The 19,146-nt window shown below is 62.5% G+C and overlaps 5 protein-coding genes across 9 annotated transcripts; 3 read left to right on the forward strand and 2 right to left on the reverse strand.

The window, feature by feature from the left end:
- The first annotated feature begins 290 nt into the window (after positions 1-290).
- Positions 291-6,011, forward strand: TERF2 (telomeric repeat binding factor 2). Of its 4 annotated transcripts, none has more exons than XM_014260539.2 (10): positions 291-531; positions 609-704; positions 1,172-1,350; positions 1,553-1,639; positions 2,152-2,295; positions 2,500-2,954; positions 3,423-3,809; positions 4,271-4,356; positions 4,615-4,664; positions 5,114-6,011. In XM_014260539.2, the coding sequence occupies exons 1-10, from the start codon at positions 339-341 to the stop codon at positions 5,270-5,272; spliced, it is 1,836 nt and encodes a 611-aa protein (XP_014116014.2). In that variant the 5' UTR covers positions 291-338; the 3' UTR covers positions 5,273-6,011. The 4 variants fall into 4 exon arrangements, with proteins under 4 accessions (XP_014116014.2, XP_014116013.2, XP_087918477.1 ...); XM_014260538.2 differs by having other exon boundaries at positions 292-531; positions 2,149-2,295; XM_088062351.1 differs by having other exon boundaries at positions 292-531; positions 2,149-2,295; positions 3,579-3,809.
- Positions 6,012-6,721: 710 nt separating this feature from the next.
- On the forward strand, positions 6,722-8,821 carry TMED6 (transmembrane p24 trafficking protein 6). The gene is made up of 4 exons (XM_005531904.3): positions 6,722-7,108; positions 7,773-7,899; positions 8,055-8,206; positions 8,347-8,821. The coding sequence occupies exons 1-4, from the start codon at positions 6,914-6,916 to the stop codon at positions 8,569-8,571; spliced, it is 699 nt and encodes a 232-aa protein (XP_005531961.1). The 5' UTR covers positions 6,722-6,913; the 3' UTR covers positions 8,572-8,821.
- Positions 8,822-9,031: 210 nt separating this feature from the next.
- NIP7 (nucleolar pre-rRNA processing protein NIP7) lies at positions 9,032-10,351 on the reverse strand. 2 transcript variants are annotated; one of them, XM_014260541.2, is made up of 6 exons: positions 10,245-10,351; positions 9,892-9,978; positions 9,675-9,813; positions 9,465-9,605; positions 9,234-9,388; positions 9,032-9,049 (listed from the first exon to the last, which is right to left on the reverse strand). In XM_014260541.2, exons 1-5 carry the CDS (start codon positions 10,298-10,300, stop codon positions 9,269-9,271), a joined length of 543 nt encoding a protein of 180 aa, XP_014116016.1. In that variant the 5' UTR covers positions 10,301-10,351; the 3' UTR covers positions 9,032-9,049; positions 9,234-9,268. The 2 variants fall into 2 exon arrangements, with proteins under 2 accessions (XP_014116016.1, XP_005531959.1); XM_005531902.3 differs by lacking the exon at positions 9,032-9,049 and having other exon boundaries at positions 9,051-9,388.
- A 66-nt stretch (positions 10,352-10,417) lies between these two features.
- On the forward strand, positions 10,418-14,547 carry COG8 (component of oligomeric golgi complex 8). The gene is made up of 7 exons (XM_088062425.1): positions 10,418-10,734; positions 10,975-11,182; positions 11,307-12,119; positions 12,747-12,915; positions 13,055-13,280; positions 13,374-14,035; positions 14,313-14,547. Exons 1-7 carry the CDS (start codon positions 10,418-10,420, stop codon positions 14,468-14,470), a joined length of 2,553 nt encoding a protein of 850 aa, XP_087918551.1. The 3' UTR covers positions 14,471-14,547.
- A 446-nt stretch (positions 14,548-14,993) lies between these two features.
- VPS4A (vacuolar protein sorting 4 homolog A) lies at positions 14,994-18,706 on the reverse strand. Its single transcript, XM_005531901.3, has 11 exons — positions 18,612-18,706; positions 18,177-18,288; positions 17,957-18,104; positions 17,783-17,844; positions 17,419-17,538; positions 17,150-17,306; positions 16,398-16,546; positions 16,212-16,293; positions 15,917-16,136; positions 15,680-15,820; positions 14,994-15,392 (listed from the first exon to the last, which is right to left on the reverse strand). The coding sequence occupies exons 1-11, from the start codon at positions 18,630-18,632 to the stop codon at positions 15,291-15,293; spliced, it is 1,314 nt and encodes a 437-aa protein (XP_005531958.2). The 5' UTR covers positions 18,633-18,706; the 3' UTR covers positions 14,994-15,290.
- Positions 18,707-19,146: the final 440 nt, after the last annotated feature.

The following is a 19,146-nucleotide window of genomic DNA, read 5'->3' on the forward strand; positions in this document are numbered from 1 at the left end:
TGCTGTCGGTCCCGTCGATGGGCAGGGGCCGATCCCGAGCCCCGGGGGACGCGGCTGCGGCCCTGCCCGCACCGTTCCACCGCCCCTTCTCCCCGGGGCCCGGCAATTCCCCTCCGCTCCGCCAGACGGCGACCAACCCCTGCCGGCGGGGTTAGCGCGATGCACGCCGGGAGCTGTAGGCGCGGCGGGGTTAGCGCGATGCACGCCGGGAGCTGTAGGCGCGGCGGGGTTAGCGCGATGCACGCCGGGAGCTGTAGGCGCGGTGCCGGCTTTATCAGGCCGCGGGCCGAGCGCTCCATGGTGGTGTCGTCACTTCCGGCGTGCGGGCTCCCGGCGGGATGGCGGCGCGGCGGGTGGCGCGGCAGGAGCGGGACCAGGAGCCGGACCCCGACCCCGACTGGGCCGGGATGGCGGCGCTCCCCGAGAAGACCGTGAACGGCTGGGTCCTGCAGTTCTACTTCCACCGGGCCATAGAGGCCTATCGCTCCGGCCGTAACCGTGATTTCCGCCAGTTCCGCGACATCATGCAAGGTGCGCGGGGCGGGGCCGGGGAGTGGCGGGGCCCCCAGCCCGGGCTGCTCCGGCCTGACCAGCCGTTTGTCCCGCAGCGCTGCTCGTCCGGCCCCTGGACAGGGAGCCGGAGATGGCCCAGATGCTCCGGATAATGCAGCTGCTGTCGCGGGTAGAGGAGGGCGAGAACCTCGGTAGGTGCCCAGTCCTTCCTACGTGCTCTGGGGACCCCCGGTACTGCTTGCAGCCCGCTCCCTCCTTCCCCCGTCCTGCGTCCGTGTCCCTGCAGCTCCCGGAGCTTTGTCCCTGCTTAGAGCTGGGGTTCTGGGGGTGTCCCTGCGGGTGAGGGGTTGCTGTTCGCATCTGTCTCACTGTGCGGCAAGAGCAGCGTCTGTGGCAGCCCGAGGCTGCCGTGTTGGACAAGCACATCAGCCTGGTGACTCCTGCTTGGCCTCAGCTTCCAAAATGCTCCCCTAGGTCAGTGCTGGGCACCTGGGAAGCTCTTGAGCGTTGCTTCCGTAATTTTCCGTGGCTGTTGGGGGGCAGGAATTGCAGTTCAAACACTTGGCAGTGCTTGGTGGCTGCGGAATTTGGAATTTGGGGTGCACCTGTGTGGGTGGACGGCTGCCACCTGTGCAGGTGAATAACCAGCTCTCCGTAGGGAAGCGCCGTGACCCCCCCACAAAAGTATGGATGCCAATTCTTATAGATTGCACCTTCGACAAGGAGTCAGAGCTGACCCCCCTGGAGTCGGCCATGCTCGTCCTGGACTTCATCCGTGAGGAATTCTCTGTGGCCGACAGGACGATGGAGGCTGTGCAGAAAATGGTGAAGGAAGCTGTAAGATCTTTTTCTTTCTCAGTGAATATGTTGTGCAGCTTTTGCCCCTGGAAAGGCCGCGTGTGGGTGATGGTGGGAGCCGCCTCACGTGCGGAATTCCCTCGTTATCTACAAACGCATTCCTGCAGTGATGTGGGAGTTCTGCATGGAAGTTGGCCCTCAGTTGTTTTCTGCTTCAATCTGTCCTTGATTTCCTTTGTAGGCTGTTGTTGTTTGTATCAGAAACAAGGAGTTTGAAAAAGCTTCTGATATCGTCAAGAAGCACATAGGGAAGGAGCCCAGAAACCAAGTGAGTCCATGCTGGAATGAGGTGGGAGCTGCTGGTGTGTCTGATGTGTCCTTGGGGTGAGGAGGCCAAAATGGAAGCAATCCTTCTGGAGCGCTGGTCCCTCAGTGTTGCACGTTTGGATTGTCACCTTGGAGCCCCTCTGTCACTCACCTGTCCTCACACACCTCCATGGGCCTTCCAGGCATCACCATTTATCCCTTGATGAGCCTCCAGCTCACCTTCAGAGCAGCTTCTGGGAGCAGCAGGAGTTCCCATTCCTGTTCTGCAGGCACTAGGGTGCTTGGGCACTGCAGGCAAGGACAATCCCTGAAATAAGGTGGTTCTGCCCCTTGGTTGCTCTCCTGTTCCTCTGGCCTTTTCCCAGCCTCACCTCAGTGTAAATTGGTTGTGCCTGGAGGATGCTCAACAGGAAAGGCCCAGTCCTTGCCCACATCCAGGCTGTGGCTGTCACTGATTCCCTTGTCCCTGCCCAGAGTGTTCTCACCTGATCCTATCAATCCCTCCTCTAGAAGAAGAGGAATGAGTGGCTGGCTGTCATCCGGGAGAAGAACCCCTCTCATCCAAAGGTCAAAAACTTCTCCTACGAGGACTTCCAGCAGAGCATCTTTGAGTTCCTGAAGGGCTACGTGGACGACTCGGAGCCAGCGCTGCTGACGGTGCGTGTCCACCCCTCTGCCCCGGGGATCAGGTGCCTGATTACAGCAGGTTAAACCTGGAACACTAAACTCAGTCCATTCCTAAGAGGTTTATATGGTCAAACACGTTTTTCAGTCCATGAAATGCCTTTGGGAGGGGATAAAGTGGAATGGGAGCATAAGGAATCATCTTTGTAACAGTGCTGTGCTTTTTCTTTCTCCAAGTTACTGAAAAAGACCTTGAATTCAGAACACGCCGACAAAGCAAGATCCTCGCTAGGGACTTGTGAGTTTGCAGATGGGCTGAAGGACCAGGCAGGAGCACCAGAGGCCTCGGGAAGGGCAGAGGGCCCAGCCAGAGCTCCAGAGGCCTCAGGAAGGGCAGAGGGCCCAGCCAGAGCTCCAGAGCTTGCAAGGGCAACAGAAGACCTGGAGGGAGCTGCCAGGCCTGCAGAAAGGGCAGCTGGTCCCACGGCAGCTCCAGAGATGATGGCAGAAGCCAATGGCCCTGCGGCAACTGTGGAACCTATGGAAGTAGTCAGTGACCCAGCAGCAACACCTGAACATTTAACAGCAGCATATGACATCCTGCAGGGCACTCCAGAGCCTATGGAAATAGCTAGAGAACCAGCAGCAGCAACCCCAGAACTCCCCAGAGTGTCCACCAGGGAATCACAAAGGTGGGCAGAGGAGTCTGGCCTTAGACTGTTGATGCAGTGTGGCCACAAGTTCTCTTCCAAGGCGTAATCCCCTGTGTCCAGGCAGCTCCTAATTCCCCAAATGCCTGCCCAGGCCAGCCCAAAGGTGTTGGTGCAGGACTCTGGACCCCGGGAAAGGTGTTGTGGTGGTTTGGTTCAGTTGCTGACAGGAGGTGCTGCTGTGACCAGGGAGGGGGCGGTGGCTGCTCTGGTGGAGCAGGTGGGAACAGCAGGAGGCAGTGGAGCCTGAATGTGTGCTGTCCATCCCTGCTTCCCGGGGCACTGTGCCGTTTGGGAGGGAGGACTGCAGGCTTGGGAATGCCCTCTGCTGTAGGTCTGCACTGCGGGGCAGGAGCTGGGGGTGCCCGTGGAGGGGAAGGCTGGATGTCGGGGCAGCAGAGCTCCCTCAGCGCTTTCCCTACAAGCCGCTTGGTTGTGTTTATTTTATAGGCAGCCCCCCGGAGCTGTAACCTCGTATGGGATTTCTGTTCTGAGAGAAGCTTTCAAGATCCTGTCGAACTCCAGGGACTCGGACGCCCTTTTCACCAAACTGGACGAAACAGACTTGCCTTCCCCCAAGCAACTGTCTCCTTCTGTATCCCACAGAACCAAGAGATGCAGAGAAGCGGAGAATCAAGCTTCTGAGACCTCAGAGCCTCCTGAAATACCCCATAAGATCAAAAACTTGTTCAGCATAAGCAATCTGATCGTGGATTTGGACGGCTCATCCAGCAAGTCGAGCGAGTGCCCCGACTCCTCCCAGGAGCACGTGGTTTCTTCCGCTTCCAAACCTGCTCTGAAATTGCCTGATGAGCCCTTGTCTGCCCCGAGTGAGAAGTATGAAGCCCCTCTCGTGTGCTATTGTCTGCTCTGCCCCATCCTGTCTTGCTGATGTTGGTAGCCTGAGCATCAAACCCTTACCCTGTGTGTCCCAAGAGGAGTGCTGACCTCATTCCCACGTGGAACTGGGCACAGCAAACTCTCTCTTGTCCATATGTCTGGCTTTAAATTTAATTATGGGTTAATGGACAGGAGAAAATTATCAGGTCCTGCTGATAGTGAGGTGCTGCAGCTGGTCCTGGCAGGTGATTCCAGTACAAGTAATGCCTGGTTTTCCACACTTCTCCCAGCTTCAGCATCACTGGCCAGAGTCTGTAGGAGCATCCTTCTCTTGCTTCCCACCTCTTGAGAAATATGGTGTCCAGAGGCTGGCCCTACTTGCTTGGTGGCCTTGCACCTGCTCCCCAAAAAACCTCTTCCTGGGCCAGTAGCCAAAGTAAACCCTCACCTAATTTCAGGTCCCTCCAAGCAAGGTGGAACAGCTCCTGTGGCACGGAGGAGAAGGACAGCTGGAGTGACGAGGATGAGCTTTTTGCAAATGCAGGTATGAAAATTCCCCTGGCAGCGATTACCTGTGCTGATCCTGCCATGGGGGTCACCCACAGGGGTCTTGCTGCTGCCTGGGTGACTGAATTCTTGAAATCAGAATCCTGTGGAAAAGCTGGGATAAAGGAATTGGGGTGTATTGCCTGTCACAGGGTGCTCTGACTGCACAGCTCAGCAGTTAAGCCCAAGGCAACCTCTTAAGTAAGTCTGTACTTCCCAAATTATGGGAAATGTAACTCTCTCCCTTGTTTTCCAGCCTTACTTGAGAAAAGCAATGTCTCCAAGAGCTCCAGCTCCAAGAAACAGGTATGTGGAGCCTTAGGTGCTTCCAGCAGGCCCTGCAGTGGGGCAGTGTCCCTACAGTCTCCATGGTAAAACAGGCTGGAGCTGTGTCCTGCAGGGCACTGGGAATGTGCCTCAGTTCTCTTTGTCTTGATGGCTCAGAGCAAGGTTTGCCGAGTTCCCCTCATGCTGGAGTGTTCAGAGTCTTGTTCAGGTGAGGGACACACGTCTGGCAGCTGCTAACCAGGAGCAGGTCCCACTTTGGTGCCACCAGGAACGCTCCTCCTGACCCGTAGGAAGATGTGCTGCACCACATCTGCAGTGCTGGAGCGTTGTGTGCAGCTGCCAGGACCTGTCTGCTTTCCCTGCTGTTCCTGGCACGGGTGATGAGGGAGGGAAGGTGCCAGGAAGGAATTGCAGCAGGCTCTCTGCCGTGCAGCTCCTCCCTGCAGCTGCTTCCTTGCTCTTTGCAGAAATGGACCATGCAGGAGAGCGAGTGGATCAAGGAAGGGGTGAAGAAGTACGGAGAAGGGAGGTGGAAAGCCATTTGCCTCAAGTACCCCTTCGAGAACCGCACCCCAGTGATGATCAAGGACCGCTGGCGGACCATGAAGAAACTGGGAATCCTCTGAAGTTGGGAGCCACGGGAAATCCTTTTTTTTTTTTGGACCTCGGTTTGTTTTTTGGAAGCTGGACCAGAAAGCTGTCTGTGCCAGTGTGGGCTGCCTCTCTGACACCAAAACCATGACTGCCAGGAACCTGGGAGCCTTGTGCTCCAGCTGTGTCTGCAAAGATCAGTGTGCTGCAGGTGGCAGGGGCTCTGATGCCTCTCTACATAAATTTAGAACCGCCTGGATTGAGACTTCCTTGTCCACCTGACCACTGCAGACTCTGGAATGAATCCCAGGTGTTTGCTCTGCTCAGGTGTGATCAGCAGGGTGATCTCATAGGTCAATTTTTTTGTGTTGTCTGTTCTGTGAATCACTTGTTTCATGTTTGCCACCACTCCCTTGTGGAAGAAAGGCAGCCCTGAGTCCTAGAGCTTCTGTGGGGAAGAGATCCAGGTACTTGGAATCTTTTTTTTTTTTTCCCCCATTAATTTCTGCTTTGTAAATTACTAATCTGTGGGGAGCAATTCCTCCCTTCCAGCTGTGAGGCTTTAGAAAGCCAGTTACTTTGCGTTTCAGTACCTGGAACTGTTTGTTCCCAAGCTAAAAATTTCAGATGTGTCTGACTTTGGTCATGTTTTCTTTGCACTTTTCCTGGTAATATCCTTGCTGTGTCTGAGCTCCAAGGCTGCCACATGTTCCTGCCTTCAAGTGCCAAAGCTGGAACAGTCATTTGTAAAATAAAGTTCTTGTCTAATAGCAAGAGTTGTGAAAGTGTAATTTCTACCTCGTGGGTGGAAATGCAGCAGAGGGACAAGGGCTGCCCCAGGAACGTGGGCCTTTCCCTTCCCCTCTGGGAGTGTTGGGTCAGGAGCAGCACTGCCCTGGAGCTGTGACATGCCAGTGTAAATGGGAAACAGGAGCTTCTGGATTAGATTCCTGTGGAAAAAGTACAGGGCTGATAAAGGGGCACTTTCTAAACTTAGAAAGTTTCTCTTGGCTGCCTTCCAGCAAAGCCAGGGCTGGGAGAAGTCTTGTCTAGGAACAGCTGCTTCCCCCTTTGTCCTTCAGCTGCAGGTGCTGCCGTCCCCTGGCCATGCATTTTCCTCCCCTTCTGTCGATCCTTTCCCTGGAGAGCCCAGGGCAGCAGGAGCACCAGGTCAGGGCTGTGGGCCACTAACAGCCGTGGCAAGGCAATGCCAGTCAGTGGTGCCCTGCTGGCAGGAGATGTGTCCTGGTCCTGCCCTCTCCATGGCAGGCTGCTGCCCTGAGAGCACAGGGTGTCCAAGCTGCAGGCTCCCCTCAATCCCTGAGAGCACAGGGTGTCTGAGCTGCAGGTTTCCCCTCAATCCCTGAGAGCACAGGGTGTCTGAGCTGCAGCTTTCCCCTCAATCCCTGAGAGCACAGGGTGTCTGAGCTGCAGGTTTCCCCTCAATCCCTGAGAGCACAGGGTGTCTGAGCTGCAGCTTTCCCCTCAATCCCTGAGAGCACAGGGTGTCTGAGCTGCAGGTTTCCCCTCAATCCCTGAGAGCACAGGGTGTCTGAGCTGCAGGCTCCCCGGAGCCCTGGCTGCCTGGCAGTGTGGTTAATGATTGATTACCCCCGTGCCCCGTCCCGTGCTGCCCTGCCCAGTGAGCAAGTGCTGGAGCCCAGGGAAGCAGGAGGATGCTGCTGCTGCTGCTCCTGGTGCTGCTGGGCCCCGCTGGCTGCCCCAGGACAGAGCCCCTGAGCGGCTCCAGCCAGGAGCCGCTGTTCCGCGGCGCCGATCGCTACGACTTTGCCATCGTCGTCCCTGCCGGCACCGTGGAGTGTTTCTGGCAGTTCTCACACCAGGGCGGCAACTTCTTCTTCAGCTACGAGGTGAGTGCTGGGGACGTGTCCTGGGAATGGCTGTGCTGGATCCATCCCTGCTGCTCCTGTGGCATGTGCCTTTCTAAAGCTGCATTGTGGAAGTGTTTGTGTTGGAGGGATCTTAGACTCATTTCCTTCCAGCCCCTGCAGGGACAGGGACACCTTCCACTATCCCAGGTTGCTCCAAGCCCTGTGCAGCCTGAGAGTTGACACTTCCAGGGATCCAGGGGCAGCCACAGCTTCTCTGGGCACCCTGAGCCAGGGCCTCACCTCCCTCCCAGGGAAGAGTATCTTCCCAATATAACCAACCTAATCCCTATCCACCATCAATTTTTAAACAACCTGGTTTAAACCCATGAAGAGGTGCTGGGAGCTCCGGCATTGTTGGAAACTCTGCCCTCCACTGCCTGGCCAGGGGCTGCGGCACAGGTGAAGGTCATGGCACAGCGTGTTCCCGAGCTCTGTCCCCTTCCCACAGGGAAACTCCAGCCCTTTCATCTCCTGTTTACACTGGGCTGGCTGAAGGAAAGCCAGGACATAGCTGTGCCTGGCAGTGGCAGCTTCCCCCTGGCTCTGTGCTTGGCAGCCCCACAGCAACACATCCCCAGGGCTTGGCACAGCTCCCTCCCCGACAGTGAGCCACAAATTCCCCTCACGTGTTCCCTGCCTCCAGGTCCAGCGGGCAACAGGGATTGGCAACAGCAGGAACATCCTGGTCACAGCGAGTGATCCCAATGGCTTCCAGCTTGGAGTGTCCCAGGACGTGCGAGGACAGATCAACTTCCTCACCAAGGACACAGGTTCCCCCAGTTCCTGCAGCAGCTCTGAGCCTGCCTGGCCAGGGCTTCCTCGAGTGCCCATTGCTCCTGCCAGGGGAGGACGAGGCTCGAGCCCTCAGGATGTGTCTGCCTGCTGTCCTTCCACCCAGGGACCAACAACCCCCTTCCCTCTGCAGGTTTCTACCAGCTCTGCCTGGACAACCAGCAAAACCACTTCGGCCTCATGCAGGTGTATCTCAACTTTGGTGTGTACTACGACGACTTCAACATGGAACACGAGCAGCCAGCAGAGAGGAAGGAGCTGAACGACACCCTGGAGGCAATTGGGGTGAGGGTCAGGGAGCCCACAGGGTGCCCCAGCACAGCAGGGATGGCCATGTCCTGCCCAGGACACCGAACATTTGCTCAGGCTGAGCTCAGCACTGAGCCCCATGGGCAGCTCTGAGTGCGGCCCTGCCTCTCCTGCAGGTGAGCATCCAGAGGCTGCAGATCCACACCTTCCACATGTGGCGCTTCTACAACTTCGCCCGGATGCGGAAAGGGGCCGACTCCTTCCTCCTGGAGTCCAACTACAACTACGTCAACTGGTGGTCCCTGGCCCAGAGCTGTGTCATTGTCCTCTCTGGGGTGCTGCAACTCTGCTTCCTCAAGCGCCTCTTCCACACGCAAACCTCGGGCAGCCACAAGTGCTAGAACAGGGCAGGGACCACCCTGCAGAGCCTGCCTGCCACTGTCCCACCACAGAGTCTGAGGAAATGCTGGATCCTGCTTCCAGGAGGAGGCTGCAAAGTTCCCCCTGCTCCTGCCTCATCTCTAGCCCTGACACCATCCCAAGAAAAGTCAAAGGCCGCACTGTCACCTGAGTTCTCTGTGGCTTTGCCACGCTTCTATGTCTTAATGGGCTTTTTCTACCACACTCACAATAAAAGAACCCCTGGCAAAGTCTGGGGAGCGACTGCCGCCTGCTGCTGCTATCCAGTGTCTGTGAGCCTAAACACTGCTCGGCCCTCCCCCTCCCTCCCTCTCCCTCCCTCCTTCCTGAAGCTCATCCTCAGCCTCCGAGGTTCCCCCCAATCTCATCAGTCCCCCCACACACACCCCAGTGTGTCACATTCCCCCCAGGAGGGGTGAGAACCGATTCCTCCTGGGCCTCCACACCAGAAAACAGGCACTGAAAAAAGGAACAGGCTTTATGTGACAGGGCTGGGGCCAGGTCCCCTCCTCCTGTGCCAGCAGCATCCCCCTGAGGGCCCTGGGGCTCTGTGCTGGCAGCTCCCCACACCTCCATCCCATTCCAGGTGTGCTTCCCGCACCCACGGTGCAGGACAACGTCCGTTCAACCCCAGAACACTCACAGAGCATGAGGGTCCCTGGGGTCCCCGAGGGTCCCTTATGTCAGCGTGTCCTCGTTCCGCACGTACTCCCCGACGTCGGCCTGGTGGAACACCACGATGGCCAAGGGGTCGACCTTCCGGCACTCCTGCGTGGACCTGGCAGCCACCCCGAAGCCCTGGGGGACGAAGGGGAGGTGAGGGAGGTCGCCCACCTCGCGTCCCCCGCAGCCCCGGCGGCGGCCAGGCGCTCACCAGCGGCACGTCGGCCATGGAATACACCACGACACCCTGGTACTGCGCCGTGCTCTCCGTGATGCGGCCCAGCCCCGACTTCAGCACGTGGTTCCCGTAGAGGAAGGACTGCTCGGAGCCCGGCTTCACCCACACCTTGTACTGCGAGAGAGGAGCAGAGCCGTGAGGGGCCGCGGGGCCGCCACGGGGCCGCTGCAGGCCGGCACCCACCTTGGCGTAGGGCGCCAGGAAGTCCAGGGCCGTGACGCTGAGCCGGAACTTCTGGGACTTGGTGAACTTGCCGAAGCAGGTGCCCGGTGCCACCAGGCTCTCCCGGGGGATGCTGGCCGCCAGCTTCAGCAGCTTCTCACTGCGGGAGGGGAGCAGGGCAGCGCTGGGCCGGGCCCCGCGCCGCGGGCCGCCCGCTCCCCGCGCCGCCCGGCCTCACCTCAGGTAGTACACGCGGTCCCGGTGCAGGCGGAAGCAGTAGGTGCCATCGGGCCGGTCCACCAGCAGCTGGATGTTCTCCCCGATGCTGCAGGGCCGCACCCCGTGAGCCCGGCCCCGCCACCTCCGGGGCTCCCGTCGGGTCCCCGGTGACACCACCCCCTCGGTCCCCCCTGGACTCCCCGCTCCCCCGGATCCAGCCCGCGCAGCCCTCCCGGTGCCCATCCCTTCTCCATGCCCGGTCCCGCCCTGTCCCCGGTGCCCGTTCCTCCCGGTCTCCGTCCGGGTTCCCGTGCCCGATTCCCGGCATCTCGCCGGCCCAGCCCTCCCGATCCCCCGGTCCCGGCCCCTCACTATTTCCCGAGCTTCTCGAACACCGCCCGCGTCTCCGCCTCCGTGAGCGGCCGCATCTCCCGCGCCGCGCACGCCGGGCCACCGGGACCGGATGTGACGGAGCCGGGACCGGCGGTAGCGGAAGTGACGAAGCAGGAACCGGCGGGCCCGGAGGTGACGCGGCGGCCCCGGCGATGGCGGCGGCGGCGGCGGAGGAGGCGCGGCTGCTGGCCTGGCTGCGCGGCCCGGCTGCGCCCGGCGGCCCCGAGCTCGCCGCTTATGTGTCGGAGCTGGCGGCGCTGGGGCTGGCGGAGCTGGGCCGGGGGCCGGCGCGGTTGGCGGCGGAGCGGGCGCGGGTCGGGGCCGAGACTCGCCGCCTCGCCTTCGAGCACTACCGAGCTTTCATCCGCTCCGCCGAGTGCACCGGCCGCGCCGGCCGCGGCTTCGGCGGCATCGAGAGCCGGCTCGGCAGCCTGCTGGAGCGGCTGCCCGCGCTGCAGGACGCCTGCCGGTGCGGGACGGGCACCGGGCATCGGGAGCGGCGGGCAAGGCGCGGGTGGGAACGGGGCAGGATGGGCCCGGGAGGGACCGGGCTGGGCAGCGAGAGGTCCCAGGGCTGAGCCCACTAAGGGCCGAGCCGGCTGGGGCTGGGCAGGAGGCAGCGCCGGGAGCGGCCGGGGCTGGGGGAAGGGTCCCCGGAGCCAGCCGCGGCGGGGAGGGCTCGGCTGCTGATGCCATCCCGGCCCCGCAGGACCTTCATGCGCGACGCCGAGGCCATCGCCTGCAGCCGGCGCATGAACAGCCTGACCCTGAACCGGCACACGGAGATCCTGGAGATCCTGGAGATCCCGCAGCTCATGGACACCTGTGTCCGTAATGGCTACTACGAGGAGGCGCTGGAGCTCACGGCCTACGTGCGCAGGCTGGAGAGGAAGCACAGCAGCATCCCCGTTATCCAGGTGAGCCCTGCACCCTTCACCCCGTTACTGAGGTGAGCCCCGCGTTGTCCCACCCTGGGATCCGGGAGAACCCTGTGCTGACCCGAGTGAACCCCGCGCTGAACGAGGGCTCTCTGTTGCCCAGGGCATCGTGGAGGAGGTGCGCCAGTCAGCCCAGCTGATGCTGAACCAGCTCATCCAGCAGCTGCGCACCAACATCCCTCTGCCCGCCTGCCTGCGCGTCATCGGCTTCCTGCGCCGCATGGACGTGCTCACCGAGGCCGAGCTGCGCGTCAAGTTCCTGCAGGCGCGGGACGCCTGGCTGCGCTCCATCCAGGCCTCCATCCCCGACCACGACCCCTACGTGCACATCACCAAGACCATCGAGGCCTGCCGCGTGCACCTGTTCGACATCGTCACCCAGTACCGCGCCATCTTCTCTGACGAGGAGCCGCTGCTGCCGGCCGAGGCGCCCGGCGAGGGGGCCATCTTCCACGGCTGGGTGCTGCAGAAGGTCTCCGAGTTCCTGCGGACGCTGCAGCGCGACCTGGAGCGCGGGGTGGGCGGCCGGCTGGACTCGCTGCTGGGGCAGTGCATGTACTTCGGGCTGTCCTTCAGCAGGGTGGGCGTGGATTTCCGTGGGCAGCTGGCCCCCCTCTTCCAGCGCGTGGCTGCCGAGGCCTTCAGGAAGGCGGTGGAGGAGGCGGTGGAGAAATTCCGGGAGGAGATGAATTCCTACACGCTGATCTCCGCGCCAGCCGTGCTGGGGGGCGGTGCAGGAGTGCCGGTGCCCACAGCCCAGCCTGGCACGCTGCAGCCCCCCATGGTGCTGCTGGACTTCCCACCCCTTGCCTGCTTCCTCAACGGGCTCCTCGTTGCTTTCAACGACCTGCGGCTCTGCTGCCCCATTGCCCTGGCACAGGACGTCACAGCCTGCCTGGACAGTGCCCTTGGTGAGGTGAGTCCAGGGGATGAAGCTGGGACTTGTCCTGCGAGACCATGGGGCAGGTTTGTTCTGAGTGGGTTGGGATCCTCCAGTCCAAGCGCTCCCCCAGCACTGCCAAGGCCACTCCTACCCCATGTCCTCAAGTGCCATGTCCACACAGCTGTTACATTTCTTCAGGGATGGGGATTCCAACACTGCCCAGTGCCAGGACTGGACAGTTCTTTCCATGAAGAAATTTTCTTAATATCCAGCTTCCCGTGGCACAACTTGAGGCTGTTTCTTGTTGTCTTGTCCCTTGTTCTTTGGGATCAGAGCCCAGCCTCGCCCTGGCTGCCCCTCCTGCCAGGGAGTAGTGGAGAGCAGCAAGGTCTTCCTCAAGCCTCCTTTTCTCCAGGCTGAGCCCCCCTGGCTGCTCCTTGTGCTTAAGCTCCTTCTCCAGCTCCGTTCCCTTCCCTGGACACACTCCAGCCCCGCAGTGTTTATCTCAGCGTGTCCCAGAATGCCCAGCACTGGAAGATGGGCAGAGCCCTGGGCCTGTGGCCTTGCTGTTGCTGGTACAAGCCAAGTGCCACTGGCCTCCTTACCCACCTGGGCATGTGGCTGTCATCAGGTGACCCATCTGCCTCTCTCTTTCCCTAGGTGACCAAAATCATCCTGGCCTTCCACCGTGCTGAGGAGGCGGCTTTCAGCGGGCGGGAGCAGGAGCTCTTTACCCAGTTTTGCACAGCCTTCCTGGAGGACCTGCTGCCCTACCTGAACCGCTGCCTCCAGGTGCTTTTCCCTCCAGCACAGATCGCACAGGCACTGGGTGAGATCTCGGGTTTGGTTTTCGTTGCAGGGGGAGGACGCGCTTCTCCCTGGCACTGAGCGGGCCCTGCCCTGCTCTCGCCCCCTCCTGGGGTCTCGTTGCCCGCAGATCCCCTGACCCCTCTCTCCCCATCCCCAAGGTGTTCCCCCCACGCAGCTGCAGCGTTTCGGCCGCCTGGGCCGCATCGACGTGGCCGCGCTCAGGGAGCCGCTGGCTTTCCTCCTTCCACCGGCACCGGGAGAGGAGAAGCCGTCCCCGGAGACCGCCCCGGACCCGGAGGGGGAACACGCGGCCGTGCCCTCCGAGCCCCCGGAGAGCCCCTCCCGGGCCGCTGCTGCGCTGCCGGGTGCCGCGGTGGCCACGGGGTAACCGGGCCGCGGCGGGGCCCGCCCGTGTCCCCCGGAGGGGCCGCCAGGGGGCGCAGTGGCGGCGGGGTGCGCGCGCCCGCGGTGCGCCAGGGCGGCGGCGCTGGGGCGGGCGGCGGGACGGGCCCTGCCGGGACGGGCCCTGCCGGGACGGGCCCTGCCGGGACGGGCCCTGCCGGGACGGGCCGTGCCGGGACGGGCCCTGCCGGGACGGGCCCTGCCGGGACGGGCCCCGGTGCTCCGGGTCCCGCCGCTCCCGGCCCCGCCCCTCCCGGCCCGCGCCGGCGGACCCGCGGCGGGGGGGGCCCGGCGGGAGCGCTCCTACTGGCGGGCGCTGCGGCGGCGGGTGCTGGGCCCGCCCGTGCCGCCGTTCGCCGCCCCGGTGCAGGTGGGGGCGCGGGGGCGGCGCGGCGCCGCCGCCGCCGTGCCCCCGGAGCAGCTGGGCGGCCCCGAGCTGCGGCGGCTGGCGGCGGCGCTGGCGGCAGGGCTGCGGGGCCGGCCGTGCCTGGGGCTGAGCGCTCCGCAGCTCGGGGTGCCGCTGCGGGTGTTCGCCGCGGAGCTGCCGCCCGCCCGCTGCGCCCGGTACCCGCCGGCGCTGCGCCAAGCGCACCGCATCGAGCCCTTCCCGCTCCGCGTCCTCGTCAACCCCGCGCTCCGCGTCCTCGACAGCCGCCTCGTCACCGGCCCCGAGGGCTGCGCCAGCATCCACGGCTTCTCCGCCTACGTCCCGCGGCACTGGGCCGTCCATGTCTCCGGTATGGACCGAGTGTCCACTGTCCCGGGTGGGAACCGCACCTGCCCCTCTCTCACACGGTCCCCTTCTCTTCCCCGTTTCCCGCAGTCTCTCCCGGGTCCCCCAACGCTCACACGGGTCCCTCAATTCTCTGATGGGTTCTGTTCTCTCCCGGGCCCCACCATTCTCTCACAAATCTCACCACACACCGGTCCCCGCTCTCACAGATCCTCCCACTTACATGGGTCCCCTTTTCTCCCCTTAATCACCCCCCAAACCCACTGCTATCCTGGCTACAGGTGTGGATGAGCTCGGGGTGCCGGTGAGCTGGGAGGCCTCGGGCTGGGCTGCCAGGATTGTCCAGCATGAGATGGACCACCTGGACGGGATCCTCTACATCGACCGCATGGACCCCCGCACCTTCACCAACGTGGGCTGGATGGAGCTGCTGGACTGACCCTGGTGAAAGAACCAGCGCAGCTCTGGGGGCTCCCACTCAGCTTTATTGTAGCCAATACAGACCTGTGGCCTCAGCATGGCTCCGGCCCTTCCTGCCCACCGGTGTGCACAGGGAGACAGCCGAGGTCTGCCCCACACTCCCTCGGGCACCAGGAATCCCTCTGTGGGTCTAGGAACAACCTAACCTGCTGCCAAATCTGTGCAGGGGAGAGGCAAAGGGGGATCCTCTCCCCTGGGGCTTGTTTGGGGTTCATGGCCACAGTGTGGGCAGCAGCAGGGCTGAGGGGAGCCCAGGGACTGCACAGGGGGTGTGGGCTGGTGGGTGTCATCAGCTGTTCCATCCAAGCGGCCCCTGCTGTAGGCACAAATCCCTGTCTGGGATGGCCGGAGCGTGAGGAACCTCTATCCCCTCAGAACAGGCAGAGGCCTTGGCCCTGGGTCACTGCATTTTGGCTGGGGTGGGGGGCTGGACTGAGCCCCCTGGTTAAGGGCAGAGCCTTGGGGAGTGGCTGGGCACTGGCTGAAGCTCTCAGATTGTTTTTATTTTCATATAAACAAGACAGAACCCAAAGCAGCATTAAGTTAAAAAATAAAAAAAAGAGCAGGAAGAAGAGTGGAGCGCAGCCAGGGGGGGACCCGGCCGCCCATGCTCAGACCCACCCCCGTAGTGTGAGCCCCCCGGGCCGTGTCCCCGCGCCTGCCGGGCGCTGCAGTGCGATGGGGCAGGAGCGAGCGAGCACGGGTCGGTTTGGCACCGCCAGGGAGGGGGGCACAGTGGGGCCTGCAGCTGCCCCAACCCCACACCCCCCGTGCCCCCCTCAACCTTCCTGTCCAAAGTCCTCCGTGAATTTCTTCACTTTGAGGAGATCCTCGACATTGACGGTGGGGCGGGTGGTGGCCAGCGAGCGCAGCATGTCTGACTGCAACACAGGTGGGTGGGCACGGGGCTCAGACCATGGGCGTGGGATAGGGACCCCCATGGCAGTGGGGCAACTCTGCCCCATGGCAGCAGCACTGACTGCAGGTGGGAGCTGCCTGGCAGAGCCAAGGCCCCTTCCTGTCACCCAGCCATCCTCCAGGGGACTCAGGACTCCAGGCAGGTAGACTGAGGGTTTGCCCACCCCCAGGAGCCACAGCCCTGCCTGACCCTTGGCCTGGAGGATGAACAGGGAAGTGGCCAGGCCAAAGCTGTGGAGGGGACACTTACCATGCAGACAGTGGGCTCCATCAGCTTGTCACTGGGCACCTCCATCCAGGTCATCTCGATGGCCCCAGGGTCACCGGGCGAGCACGGCGTCAGGAGATCATCCACGAGGGCACCGGGGGTGGTGCGGGAGGGGCCGCAGACCTGCGCAGAGCCACGGCATGTGGCACAGAGCTCGGGGTGGGGGGACAGCAGCCACAGTGCCCAGCCCTCCCCAGGACCGTGGCAGCCCCCACTCACCTTCTTGAAGTGCGTGGCCGACTGCACCTTGCGCACGGGCTGCATCAGGGCGTCCCGCACGATGATGCTGATGTCGGCCCCTGAGTAGCCGTCGGTCTTGCGGGCGAGCTCCTGGATGTTGGCGTCCGTCAGGGAGTGCGGGGTGTTCCCCAGGTGCAGCCGGAACATCTGGGCCCGTGCCATCTCCTCGGGCAAGGGGATGTAGATCCTCTTCTCAAACCTGGGGGGCATGAGGGGTGAGCCCCACTGCCAGGCCTGCTATGGGGCTGGCACAGGGGGCTGCGTGTGGGCTCACCTTCTCCTGATGGCTGAGTCCAGCACCCAGGGGATGTTGGTGGCACCCAGCACCAGGATCCCGTCGCTGCTGTTTCCCACACCTGCAGGCAGATGGCTCAGAACAATCTCCAGGGATTCTCTGAATCCCCAGGTTGTGGCTGCCTCGTCCTGCTCCCACCCATCCCTGGGACGGGCCCCCACCCACCTTGCATCTGCACCAGGAATTCGGTCTTGATGCGCCGGGCTGCCTCACTCTCGTTCTCATTGCGGGAGCCACACAGTGAGTCCACCTCATCGATGAAGATGATGGAGGGCTTGTGCTGCCTTGCCAGCTCAAACAGGTTCTTCACCAGCCTGGGAACAAAGCAGGGGATGGGGTCCCCGCTCAGAGACCCTCCTCAGCACCACCATGGCAGCCCCACGTTCCTCCCATCCTGGGAACCCCATGCTGGCAAGGGAAGTGCCACATCAGGGGCTGTGGGGCCCCTCAAGGGGCTGTGCTCTCCCCTGGACGCTGCTGGCAATTAAAGTCTAATTATAGGGTACCAGAAATTAATAATGCAGAGTTAAGTGTAATTATGACTTGCTCACAGCCTGGCAAGGGTGAGCCCTCCTCGAAGTGAGCTGTAAATGAATTCTGAGCAGAGACAGATGGGAAATCTTCAGGTAAGAGCTGCAACTCTGGAGAGCCCCAAAGCTGCCCCAAGCTGAAGCATGAGAGCAGTTAATCAAGACAAGGAGACAGAATCCAGTTAAGTCTTAGAAGACCCCAGCTTCAAGTTGCTGTTGGACTAAGAGGTCTGTAAAGATGGGGGGGGCACAGGCAGTGAGGGAAGAGGCCCAGGGATTGCTTTGTTCAGACTCTCTGAAGGCACCAGCTCCCAATTCTTTAACATCCCCGTTACTGGGGCTCCCTCGTGCTGGTGGCACGTGGCCATGTCCCTGCTGCCAACTTACTTCTCACTCTCCCCCAGCCACTTCGACATCAGGTCAGAGGATGACACAGAGAAGAAGGTGGAGTTGTTTGCCTCAGTGGCCACAGCCTTGGCCAGGTAGGACTTGCCAGTGCCAGGTGGCCCGAAGAGCAGGATCCCGCGCCAGGGCGTGCGCTTCCCTGCGGCAGAGACCAGGGTCAGGCCTCCCCATCCCCGCACCCAGATCCCTGCTGGGGTCACCCAGGGAGGGGTCACCTCCTGCACAGCCCCCTCCCACTACCATGGCCTCACCTGTGAACAGGTGTGGGAATTTGATGGGCAGGATCACAGCTTCCTTCAGGGCTTCCTTGGCTCCCTCCAGCCCAGCCACATCGCTCCACCGCACGTTGGGCTTCTCCATCATGATGGCACCTGTGAGGGTGTGACTCGGCTCACGTGGCCCCCAGAGTGGGCACGGAGAGCAGTGAGAGCCAGAGACCCTACCCATACCCGCAATCCCGCCTCCCCTCAGCTGTTTGGGGCGAGCAGGCCACAGGAACACGCCCCTGGGCCCCAGCCCCACAGCCTGTCCCCCTCCCCACAGCCACCCCTCGACAGGGCTGTCAGTGAATCCTCTTCAACCCCAGAGGACCGAACCCACCACAGCCCCTCTCACCCATCAGCTGCTCCTGCAGCTTCTTCTTCTCAGGGTTCTCGCCCTCGCTGTCACTGTCGCTCCTGGGGACAGGGAACAGGGTTCAGGAGCGGGACTGGCACGGGTGTTGCAAGGAAGGTCTTGCCAGCTCCACAGCCAGACAGGGGATCCCCGCCGCCCTCGTCCCCCACGCACCCCTTGTTGTCATTCTGTGCTTCTTTGACAGGCCTCTTGCCGTGCTTGTCCTTGCTCCGCAGGTACTCCTTCAGCTTCTCTGCCCGGTCCAGGTACTGCACGCACTTGGCTCGGATGCTCTCCTTGGCCTTGTCGCTGTGAGCCTCATCTGCAGGGACCCCCAGGCGTCACCCGGAGCCCCCCGAGCGCCGGAGCCCCCCGAGCCCCCGGCCGGACTCACATTTGATGGCGTGCAGGAAGTACTCCACGGCGTGCTGGTACAGCCGCAGTGCCTCCTCGTAGTTCTTGGCCTTGTCCTCCTCAGTAGCTTTGGTGACCAGGTCGATGGCTTTCTGCGAGGGGGCAGCGCCGTGAGCACCGGGGCCCGGCGGAGCGGAGCCCCTCCCCACCGCCAGGGCCCGGCCCGGGCCCGCTCGCACCGGGGCTCTTCCGCTGCGCCCACCTCCCTCCCCACCGCGCCGGCACCGGGGCTCAGCGGGGCTCGGCGACCTCAGCGGGGCGCTGCACCGGGGCCGGGTGAGGCCTTCCCCCGGCCGGCACGGCGCCGGAGCCCGGTGGGGCCTGTCCGCCGGGCCGTGCAGAGACCCCGCGGGAAGAGTGCGCGCTGTGGGCGCGGCCGGAGCCCCAGCCCCGTCCCGGTGCCCGCAGTCGGTACCTGCAGGGTGGACGTTGTCATCGCATCGCCCGGTGCGGCCGCTCCGGGGGCCCCGGGACGGCGGCGGCGGCGGCGGCGGCAGCGACTGCGGCTGCGCCCGGCCCCGCGCCCCCTGCCGGCCCCGCCGGAACCGCGATGAGGGGCGGGGCCGCGCCCCCGCCCGGTGCGCGCGTGCGGGGACCCGCCCACAGCAGGCGTGGTTTATTTAACCACGCCCAAAAATTATCATGCCATGGTGGAGGCGTGGCCTCTCAGAACACGCCCGTTTGGGTGACGTCATATTATGACGTGTGCTTTTACACCATCCCGCCCATTGAGGCCCCGCCCCACGGGCCCCGAGCGCGCGGGAACGCCCCAAAAACACGGGAGGGTGTCTGTGTGTGTGTGTGAATATTGATGTGTGTTTATGTGTGTCTGTGTGTGTGTGTGACTATTGATGTGTGTTTGTGTGTGTCTGTGTGTGTGTGTGAATATTGATGTGTGTCTGTGTGTGTGTGACTATTGCCGTGTGTTTATGTGTGTCTGTGTGTGTGTG

The sequence above is a fragment of the Pseudopodoces humilis genome, chromosome 14 (genome assembly GCF_049639895.1).
Source record: "Pseudopodoces humilis isolate 2021_Gansu_Grassland_sample_001 chromosome 14, ASM4963989v1, whole genome shotgun sequence".
Lineage (NCBI taxonomy): Eukaryota > Metazoa > Chordata > Aves > Passeriformes > Paridae > Pseudopodoces > Pseudopodoces humilis.